General features: G+C 32.2%; 1 protein-coding gene across 1 annotated transcript; it reads right to left on the bottom strand.

Annotated features, from left to right (window-relative positions):
* Positions 1–652: 652 nt before the first annotated feature.
* Positions 653–2,357, bottom strand: LOC147073145 (uncharacterized). The gene has a single exon (XM_085945610.1). It carries the CDS (start codon positions 1,892–1,894, stop codon positions 653–655), a length of 1,242 nt encoding a protein of 413 aa, XP_085801736.1. The 5' UTR covers positions 1,895–2,357.
* Between the last annotated feature and the right edge of the window lie 9,621 nt (positions 2,358–11,978).

Genomic DNA, 11,978 nt, shown 5'->3' with positions numbered 1-11,978 from the left:
CTTTAAGACTTTTTTCTCTCCGTTTCTGGGTTTCCTTGCTTTGCCATTCGTCTGAAGTTAAGACAAAGGAAAGTCTTTCACTTTGTTTAACGCCTTTTCTTTGAGGTGTTTTCGGTTTTACTAAAACGTCACTTAATTTTACAGGGGTTAAATATTCTTTCTGTTGACTAATAATATCCATAATCTCGCATTATTTAACTACATGTTCTTTGCACGTTGCTATTAAACCACTTTCTGGAATCTCCATTTCGTTTTTATCTAAAGTAACTAAGTCACTTTCAAGCAAAGTTTTGTGTTCTTTTCTTTCAAATTTGTTTTTTCCCATTTCTTCAATAGATTTCTGCACAGTAACTAAATCAAACCGTGAGTTATCAAGGATATCCATAAATAAAATTGGCATCTCTTCTATAGTGATTTCTTCTGTAAGGTTGTCCTCATGTAATATTTCTGATTCTTGGTGCTTTTCATCATGTTGGAAATAGTTCAAAAGCTTTTTCAGGATTTTGTCACTGTCTATTAGAAAGTCTTCGGTAAGAGTTTGTAAGGCATTCAATTTTTTCTCTCCCACTATGTTATAAAACGTATCTTTTGATAGAGACTTTTCTTTGAAATTGTCATTGTTCTTCTCTTCGGTATTTGAATTTTCAACAGTTTACTGACGTGCTAGGCATTTGTTAAAATTGATTGCATCACAATTCCATGGACATAAACCGGTGGTTCTAAAACCATTTATAACAGTAGAAGGCTTAATGCCGTTTACGACAGCTTCCTTGAGCACAGGAACAAAATCTGTTTTTGTGAGTGCAGCTAAGGGGTTTTCACGCCTCCACTTCAATACACTTTCTTTCCAAGCTTGCTTAAGTGGCCTGAATGCTGAAACATCGGCTGGCTGCAACAATCTTGTTGCGTTTGGATATAAAGCTACCAGAACTATGTCCAAGCTTTTACACAGTTCACTCACTTCCAGAGAGAGGTGCGTTTTGTGTCCGTCAACAAAAAGTAAAACGGGGAGTTGTCTTTTTGTTTTCAATAGATAAGGGTGTAAAACGTTTTTTATATAATCATAAAATACCTCTGCCTTCATCCATCCCGAATCGCTCAAACCAATACCCCAGTCTCCTAGAACATTTAATGTTATATCCTTAGGCAACCTTTTATTCGGAAATATGATCATTGGAGGCGTGGTATCTCCATTGGCAGAAAACGTGAATAGAACTGTTAGAGCAGATTTGGCAGATGCATGGTCTACTTCATAAACATCCTTCTCACCTCTCATTGCAATAACCTTTCCACTTTTTGGGCATAGCTGAAAGTTTGACTCGTCACCGTTGAACACGCGACTTGGATCCGAGAGAATGGTAAAGTAACTGTTGTCTTTTAAGTAGGTTTCAATTCCAATGAACCAGTTTCTTATATCTTGCTCTGACACTGCCGCACTTGATGCTGTGACTGCCTCAGGTGCACGTATACTTAATCCGGGATGACGATACAAAAAGAGTTGGTACCATTTATTACCAGGTATTCCATCTTTGAATGGATTCTTTCTATTTGCTTTCTTTATGAAATGTGCAACACTCAATTGAACATCTAGTTTTCTTCTAGGGAATCCTTTGCGGCAACAGTCTTTAATCCATTTCACCAAAGTCTCTTCCTCGTTTTTGGTTAATACTGTACTTGGTCCTGGAAGGTCTTGATGATCTACTTTCCGTAACCTGAACTGAATAGTTCCTCTCGGTACATGAAAGGTTTTTGCGGCCAGTTTTTTACTCATACCGCACTTTACAGCCTCAAGTGCTTTTACCAAGTTATCATGGTTGTATATTTTTCTTTTTATTATTGTGTTGTCGAGAGTCTTCTTCTTCTCTTTCCTCTTTTTCACATTAACTGGATCCATTTTGAATACTTCAGTCTGAAAATAAAGACACAAGCTATAATTTAACCCTATTATTGGCACAAGCCAAAACCAATTATTAGCATGGGGCTAACATTTGGAAAAAACGAGTGTAACATATTTTTATCAATGGAATTACTTAGAGCCTTAATGATATAGGCTATAGAAATTAAAATCTGTTAAAAATAATACTTTATCAAAATAACCAATTATTAGCACATGTGCCAATAATAGGAAAACTACTCAATCACGATACCAAATGTTGGCACCCTTTAAACATAGACAACGAACAATTAACCTTAAATTAAATTTTAAATTCAAATGCCTGGCTCTATCCCGCAATCATTTAAATCGTCAGTTTATTGATAAACACTTAGATGTAGACAAAATAGCAAGGCTATTGAAACATTTTCTTACCGTGGCAGAAAGAAAATGGCGGAAAAAATCACAAAACACAACGGAGCACTTTTGACGCACTATTTTCTCGCTATTTTGTTAATCCTGGTGTGATGAATGTTGCTTGTCGTAAACAATATTAATTGCTAAACACATTTTTTATACTTGGCAAACTTAACTATGCTTACATATCTTATATTTTTACGTTAACTTGAAGGGTGCTGATAATTGGTGGAGTGCCAACAATTGGGTGCGTCACCCTATATTACAAAAATCGAGTTTTGAGATAATCGCAAAAAACCACCAGAATTCTTTGTAATTATACGAAAAGTATTTTAACTCCCTTGAATATTAAATGATCGAGTAAGTAAATTTACGTTATTTAAAATATATATATATATAGCCCAAAGCACAATATGAGAAATAGTGCTTCCTGATTAGTTAGAAAGGCTTTGATGACAGAGCTCAGACTTTTTCTTCTTCTTTTGCCATATCCGCCCCTTAACTGGGGCATATAAACACTACGCGGCGCCTCCAAGAATCCCTGTCGCTAGCCAGTCTTCTTGCTTTGTTCCAGGTCAAACCAGCATCCCGTAGCTCTGCCGTATACACTCTGTAGATTGTATTTAGCGACCTTCCAGGACGCCGAAATCCGGTCGGCTTAAAGAACAGGCAAGCCAGGTTGAAGTTCTCTTCTGGCATCCGCAGCACGTGGCCGAGCCAGGTTCAACGTCGCCTCTTCACTTTCAGCGTGATGAGAGGCTGCTTGGTGCGTTCTCTTATCTTCTCGTTGCTCCTAAAGTCATACCACCACACACCCAGTATTCGTCGCAAATATCTGTTTTCGAAGCTCATTATACGGTTGCTCTGAGCCTTTGTCTCGAGCTCGCACTATTCATTGAAAAATGTTATGACACCAACAGTCAACTTTGTCAACAATATATGGCTTAAAGTTACTTTTAATAGCCAAATATGTTTCTTTATATAGGTATATTAATGCCTTTAGAACCACTTGTTATTTAACTAAGAAATTACAAAATTTACCTGTTTCATTATTTACTAATTTTATTCAGCCAGTAGCACAGTAATTACAAGTTAAATAATTCTTTCCAATTTTTTTTTAAAGATTTTTACTTAGGTTTCTGTCTTACAATTATATACGTATGTTCAACAAAGAACAGTAAATCTCTTTACTGAACCAAAACAGGATTTCAAGTTTTAAGCCTTGAGTACTATTTTTTTATAGAAATAGATATAAAAACATCAAAGAATAAATTAGTCAAAAATACTTTCTACACATTACAAACAATTTAATAAACTAAATTTGAATAACAAACATTAACATGAAATAATATGGAATCCTTTGAGGAATTCATGTTTTATAATCTTATTTTTTGAATTGTAAGTTTATCTTTGACTCTAAATAAAAAAAAAATATTTTTAATGTTTTTAGATGCGTATTTATTCAAATACTTTAAAATTTAAATTATCATTAACATAATATTATCTCCAATCGTGAGCTTCATATTTTTCCGCTAGATACCTCTGGTAGGTAGTAATTTAGTTATTTTAGAGTTTAAACAGCTGTTAAATTGTATTATTTTGAATTATTGAAAGTTAAATTATTTTGTACCAATAATAAATGACACTATTTCATTAAAGCGAATGAAACCGGTCCTAATGATTATAAAATCATGTGGAATAATTATAGCTTATTTAAAATAATATAAACTCTTTCTACTAAAAAAATTACAAAGTATATTGCCGCGAATCCAGTGGTTACGGGTTCAAGTGCCGTCAGATGTCATATTTTTACAACGTTTTTATTAGGTCGTATTCTTATTGTCCGGTGGTTGTTTGTCCGGTATAAATCTTGCAATCAATTTTTAATTAACTTCCCGACAAGCTAGACATTTGAAACTTTTAAAATATGTCAAAACACGATGCTAATGCATTCTTTTAATACTTGTAGCCATCTTTAAGTAGAATTAAATTCATTTTCAGTTAATTCTGTTTTGTATGAAAAGTTATTTCGGAATAAATTCGTAATCCAATCCATTATTATTGGTTGCTAGGAAATTATTAATATATACGTGCGTTACTATGGAAATCAATATGAGTGTCAAAATGATATTTTGGTATTATTTCTATCAAATACATTTTTTTTGATCGTTTAAGCTAGTCAAGTCAAGTTTATATTATTCAACAGAAAATTTAAAAACGTTTTATATAAAAAGTTCTTTTTATCTTGTAATTATTATCATCCAATTTTTACATTCTAGTAGGTACCTATACACTTACTTTGGTGTTTTAGAATTATGTTTGTTCAATAAAATATATATGTACCTAGTTTATTATTTAATTATTAACACTATTTTGTCAATGTGTTCTGTCATATTTTTGTCATTTGACATTTAATGTTATTAAATTTGGAACTGTTCAAATTGGTCATAAGTATATAAAATCATATAAAAATTAGGATATTATCGTATATGATACCTTCTTATTTAACTTATTATATATACAGTATAATATAATAATATATACGTCATGTACCGTAAGTAAACTTTGAAATTGTATTGCCAGTGAAAAATATGAACATGCAGAATAAACACGACTGCAGCTCACTCACGCGACTCCCGTGTCATTTCAGTCTCGTTGCATTCAGTTTAAAATAATTTCACAAAGTTACACAGTTGCAAAACTGTTAGCAAAGCGTTAAGGAATCGTGACTGGGACGTCTTTGTTTTATTTAGTTTACACAACGTTGTGCTTCCTTCGCAAATAATGACAGCTGGGCCGGCATACTGCTATTTAATTTGCATCTACGATATTATATTATATACATAGTTTCTAGTTTTATGATGTAAACTATTCTGAAACATTGGACCTATTAAGAAATATTTATTATCCAAGTGGATTTTGACGTCATCATAAAAACTACTATAATAATTATTACAATATTGTAAAAAAAAGTGAATCACATATTATTTGATCATACTTAAAGCAAATAGACTTATGGACTACAGCAGTAATTCACAACCGGGCTCTATGAGATCTGTTATTGAATATTTTAAAATATGTCAAAATAACATCGTTGCTTAGCAATTGGGAAATATGCCAAACTGACATTTGCTACGGCTATCTCGTTTAGGAAATCAAAGAAAGCCGTATCTTCTATATTATTATACAAAATTTTTGTTAAATTAAAATTGTGTTTAATTGTGGTTAAATCTTAAATAATTTGATTATATTAAAATAAATACAAGATTAAAAGAACTTTTTATATACAACGTTTTTAAATTTTCTGTTCAATTATTATGCTCAATATGCTCAAACTTGTACTTGGTATGAAGTAAATAAAAAACAAACAAATAATATAGAACACTGAAATGTCATTTGATTTCCATAGTAACGTACGTATATATTATTAATAATTTATTTGCTAGTGCCACCCTTCTTAGCAACCAATAATAGTCTTTTACTTTTTACGGATTTTTCGGAAATAATTTTCTATACAAAATAGAATTAACTGAAAATGAAGTCAATTCTGCTTAAAGATGGCTAAAAGTATTAAAAGAATGCATTGGCATCGTGTTCTGATATATTCTAAAAGTTTCAAATGTCTAGTTAGTCAGGAAGTAAGTTAAAAATCGATTGCAAGATTTGTACTGGACATACAACCACCGGACAAACAAGAATACGAGCTAATAAAAACGATGTAAAATATGTCAAAATAACATTGTTGCTTAGCAACCGGGAAATATGCCAAACTGACATTCGCAACGGCTATCTCGTTTAGGAAACCAAAAAAGGCTGTATCTTCTATAGTATTACACAACATCTTTGTTGAATTAAAATAGTGTTCAATTATTGTAAAATCTCAAATAAGTTGATTATAATAAAATATACAATAAATAATGACTTATGACCAGTGTTCAAAGCTAACTATATTCTACCTAAATTGAGTGGCGCCGCCTAGTTTTCCCGTATATATTGACTGAGACGAGGGTAGGACACCCGTGCAAATGTCTAACGCAGACAGTTTGTGTGTCCCTTCCAGATAGTAAGCATTTATTTGTTTATTATCTCCAATTGTTTGGTCGCCGAAATCGCGACGGGGCTTCCCGGGATGTTAATCACGCAAAACATATGGACGTTTTTCGTGAGAAGAAAATTTGGCACTGATAAATATATTACATAATATAACCAGGGCTGGTAGTAGAACTGGTACTGAACCCACCGATAACCCAATAGCAAAGGGTGGAGGTAGGCTATCAATATCCGCCATAAATGGTGCATATTAATCTTTATTAGTCATATGTATTTGTTTTTATAGAACTAATGCTATACTTTACAGATGATGTTTATAGAATAATTTTAGTACACTTTGGACGATACGAAAAAAGTGTGCACACTTTTTTATTAATATTTATTTGTTTTCATTAGAATAAAATTTCATTGTTTAATATAATATTAAACAGTTTGTTGGTTCACTTTTTAAAATTTATTAAGCCCTGCCTGAACCAAAATTGACCAAAACTGGTAAACTGAAAAAGGAAGACTGGTAATTTTGGGTGGCCCCCAAGGAAGGCGAAGCAGAGGAGAAGCGTCTGCGTGCTGGAGCGACCAAGTGAAAGAGCTGACTGGGGACACCATCCATTCTGCCCTGAGAGAAGCGGAAGATCGAGGAGGATGAAAAGTCTTGGTCGCTCAAAGGATGGCGAAATTCAAACGTGATCACGATCCTCTGCCATGAGTGTACGACCAAGAAGAAGAGAAACCAAAATAAAATAGATAAATTTATTAATCGATCTATATCCAATGTTATGTATTTATTAATATGCATAATATTCGGTGGATGTATGTGGCAGCGAAGAGATAGTGACCACTGACCGATAAAAGTGGAAAGAACTAGGAGAGGCTTTAGTCTAGCAGTGGATCAACCCCAGATAATGGTAATGATGTTGCTCTGCTATAGCAAACTTTCGACATCTGTGTTCCTCTTCTATAATTGTCGTAATACTGAGTACCCCTCGTCAAAAAAAAATTGCATATACTTTAATAACAATCAAAATAATATATTTATTTTTTCCTTTTTAGTATGTACAAAAACAAATAATAATAAACAAAAAATAAAATTCATTTAAAATAAAATATAAATATAAGTTATATTATAAATAATTACAACATAAAAATCACTTTTTATTATTCAACGTTTTTAAATTTTCGGTTGAATTATTATGCTCAATATGCTCAAACTTGTACTTGATATGAAGTAAATAAAAAACAAACAAACAGACAAATATAGAATACTGAAATGTCATTTTGATTTCCATAGTAACGCACGTATATATTAATAATTTAGTTGCTAGGACCACCCCCTTAGCAACCAATAATAGTCTTCTACTTTTTACGGATTTTTCTGAAATAACTTTCCATATAAAACAGAATTAACTGAAAATGAATTCAATAGTGCTTAAAGATGGCTAAAAGTATTAAAAGAATGCATTGGCATCGTGTTCTGATATATTCTAAAAGTTTAAAATATCTAGCTAGTCGGAAAGTTAGTTAAAAATCGATTACAAGATTTATACTGGACAAACAACCACTGGACAAACAAGAATACGAGCTAATAAAAACGTCGTAATAACAATCATTATAATCAATGAGAAGAATGAAATTGTTTATGTTGATACAGATCATCATAATTTGGTTCTCTGGTTGTTAATTTTAATCTGGGATGCGGTTCCACGTTCAAAAGCCTGCTCCTTTTTTTGACTTAATATCTGCAAATGCTGCAAAGGCAACTTCACATAGATATGAAATTGGAAAAGACAAGATGTATTTCAGGACTTTATCTGTTAAAATTGGATACACATGTTGCATTTGCAACTATATAGATGTAATAGTACTCTCAAATTATATTTATCTTTCAAGAATCCATCTGAAGCTAATTCCAACAATTGCTCTTCTACCGCATCCGATAAACCTTCTAGCTTAGATGTTGTATTGATGTCGTATTAATGCTTCTGGCACCAAACGTAGCCAAAGCCTGGTGCAGCGCGTACCCCCACGAAATTCTTCCCGTACCCCAGGGGGTACGCGTATCACACTTTGGGAAACACTGTGCTATGGTTATAAAATACCGGTTACTTTCCTAATACGCTAGCCTACTATTGGTTTGTGACACAGACCAATTCAAATAACTTCAATAATCAGCGGGAAACGAGTACTACATGTACACATGCTTACTACTACGATTGCGTTTGGTTTAGAAACAAACTTTCTGTTGGGATATTATTATATTCTGCTATATATCTTATAAATAGTGATTTTACATGGCACTTATACAACGTAATGCTTTATTTTACGTTTTTGTTATGTTCCATATCCACAAAATGCAAAATGTTTTTCGTTTTTGTGGATATGGCACAAATTATGGATATGGAACAAACCAAGATAATATTTTTTTCCTATTTTTGTGTTACAATGCGCGTAATATTTCATTGTTACTGTGTTTTCGTCAATAATAATAGACACATTATAGGTCATTATATTTATCATTAATTGCGATAAGAAAAATTGTTACAATAAGAATATTAAAATACTTAATCTTGGTAAGTGATTGAAAAAGGACATAATGTAAATTATAATACAATATCATTGAAAAAATAAGAAATATAATGGGAAATAAGGCAATTGAACGTTTCCAGAAAAAAAAAAATTATTTAATTTTTATTGCATATAATGCTTTGAAGAAATCCTTATCATTTTGTGACTAATCAATGTCAACGATTTTCTTGTTTTCTGTTGGAACATATTTTTTTTAAATAGAAATTTGAGGTAAAATATTGCAATTACTATTTTGTATAGGAAGAGGAACCCATTTTTCTAGAGATACTGGGAGGGATAATTATATTATGACAAATCAAATTTATTTCAATGAAGTCATCATTGAAATCCATCTTCCATTTCACATTTGACAGAATAGATTGTTTTTCGTATTTGAAATGCTTTAATTTTGTGAATTGCATATTGGTAAAAGCATAAGAGGCTGCAATGGCTTGGGAGGTAGTCGAAAAAATCAGCCTCTAACATCTGTAAAACTTAAAAAAAACATTTTTTTTCGATGATATTTTCAATATACCTTAGTACCTACCGAATCAATGAAAATGGAGAATAAACCTCCCAATTTCTTAGGAAACGTTCAATTATGCTATGAGCAGTATAAACCTCTTGTAATGTTCCATGCCCAGGTTCAGAAAACTTTTGTTCAATTACGTTAATATTAGAAAATACCTATATCAAGGAGAACAGTTGACATAATGGAAATTTTTATTTTGAGGTACCTACACATTTTTATCCGGCCACAAAATTATTAAGTACCTATATGATTTACGGTTGGAATGTCACGAATGATCTGCGGCAGTATTTTCAAAATATTTCCAGATCTGCCATTCAGGAATTCGTGCCAAATACAATCGTATACAATTTTATTTATATTGCAATAAGCTGTAGTTAAGACTTATAAAAAAAATTATACGTTTGCCTTCGGAAGAGAAAAAAACATTTTCTAAATCAAATGTTATCAGAAATTCTACGGGGAGATGGAGAAAAATCCATTATTTACTTTAAAATATCTATTTATAACATTACAAGACGAATCACAAACAAATTAAAGCCAGTCAAACGTTATGCATGACGTAACTAAATGTAACTATGACTAAAAAAACTCACTAAATTACGTATTGTTTTGTTCTTTGTCCACATTCTTCCAGATAAAATGCGCAATGCCATTGGTTGAAAAGGATATGGAACAAACGAATACAACTTATAATAAAGCGTAGCGAATTAATACTATTGGTTTGTTCTATATCCGGATATGGAACAAACCAATCCAATCTTTTGTATTATTTTTATGGATTTGGAACAAAAATATACTTAAAACTAGTTTATTTCAATATTTTTCGGTCTTTTGTCACTGGATATGTAACATAACAATACTCAATGATCGTTTTACGTAAAAAAAGTTTTTTTTGATAAAAGTGGTCTGTGTCACAAACCAATACTAAGGTAGCGAATAATTATTATATAAATTATAAATCAAGGGATGGTTCACAATAAATAAATAACAAATAAATAAAACACTGATCTCAAGAATAATAACATAATATATATAACTCCTTTCTCTCAAGGTGCAGAACTAACCTGCTATTGGTAATGCCAATTGTGAGGCAAAAACTCTGTTCAACCAAATCTCATATTAATCGGATATTTACATATTCTACCTACTTGAGGATAAGTATAGGTGAGCAACATTTTATAAATATAGTAGTTTATATAGTTTATATTTTATTGTACACTGTATAATAGTTTTTATAAAATATTGTTTTAATAATACCTCTTTGTTTCTAAATGTCATGTTGTAAACGTCTTAAATTAATAAATTTTAATGTTCACTATATAATGTCATCATCATCATCAGTCTGAATCTATCTACTGCTGGATGAAGACCTCTTCAAGCTGCTTCCACTTCTCTCGGTCTTGTGAGTTGCGTTGCCACGTACTTCCTCAGAATTTTATCATTTCATCGATTCAGCGGCCTCTAGGTCTACCTTGCGGACGTTATGTACCTCTTGGATACCACTAAACGACTAAATTCGTCCAATAATTGTCTCTTTTTTTAGCAATGTGTCCAGCCCATCTCCATTTGAGGCTTTTAATGAACTCTATCACATCGCAAACCCTTGTCTGCTTCCTTATCCACTCATTCCTCTTTTTGTCCTTTCGCGTTATGGCCATAATGCACCTCTCCAAACCGCGTTCTGCTACTCTAAATTTCTGAATCTCTATTTTACTTAGGGCCCATGTTTCACACACATATGTGATTACGGGAAGCACACACTGGTTGAACACTTTGCGCTTTAGGCACAGTGGAAGGTCACTTTTAAAGACATTATTCAGGCTGCCAAAAGCACTCCAGCCTGGCTTTATTCTGCGAACAATTTCATCAAATATACATCCATCTTTTAAAAGACACGTCTTGTTGTCCCATATAGATGTAGTTTTTTACCTGTTCGAGCTGGTTCCATTAATGAGGATCTTTTTTTAGCCCGCAAAGCAGTTGAACATGACTTTTGTATTTGTTACATTTATTTACAAGTCTACTTTGTTGCATACTTCAGCGAGTTGAATTATGAATTTGAATTAAGCTTGATGATATTATCTAATAATAACTATGTTTTAATTAAATTTAATTATATGTACTACAATGAAAGCATTTGTATGTTGAAACGTAATATTTATTATTATGAAGAGGGCAACGACTCGTTCCGTAGACAAATAAAAACAAAAGACTTATACAAATACCTAGACATTTGGTAGACAAAACTTGAAAATTGGTTGTAAAATCCAAATGGCACTCTAAAAAACGGCCATCGGGGTTGATTTTTTATTTGACAGCGTGTAAGGACGTCATTCGAATCTCTCCCTCGGGCAGTCGATGTCACTTTATCTGTCTTTCAAACGAGATAGTGTTGTTTGTTTATTCAAACAATTTCATTGCGAGTTTATGGTTTTTTACTAATTTAGTGGATACTATAATATTTCTTCAAAAAAGTACTGACGGAAAATCTAATTAAAATTAATTCTATAACAAAACGAACAATTACATCCCTAACCTTTATTG

The sequence above is a fragment of the Rhyacophila brunnea genome, unplaced genomic scaffold (genome assembly GCF_057557595.1).
Source record: "Rhyacophila brunnea isolate RB1 unplaced genomic scaffold, BYU_Rbru_1.0 scaffold_18, whole genome shotgun sequence".
Classification (NCBI taxonomy): domain Eukaryota; kingdom Metazoa; phylum Arthropoda; class Insecta; order Trichoptera; family Rhyacophilidae; genus Rhyacophila; species Rhyacophila brunnea.
The sequence above is the reverse complement of the archived record's forward strand: the minus strand, read 5'-3'. Positions and strand labels throughout refer to the sequence as shown.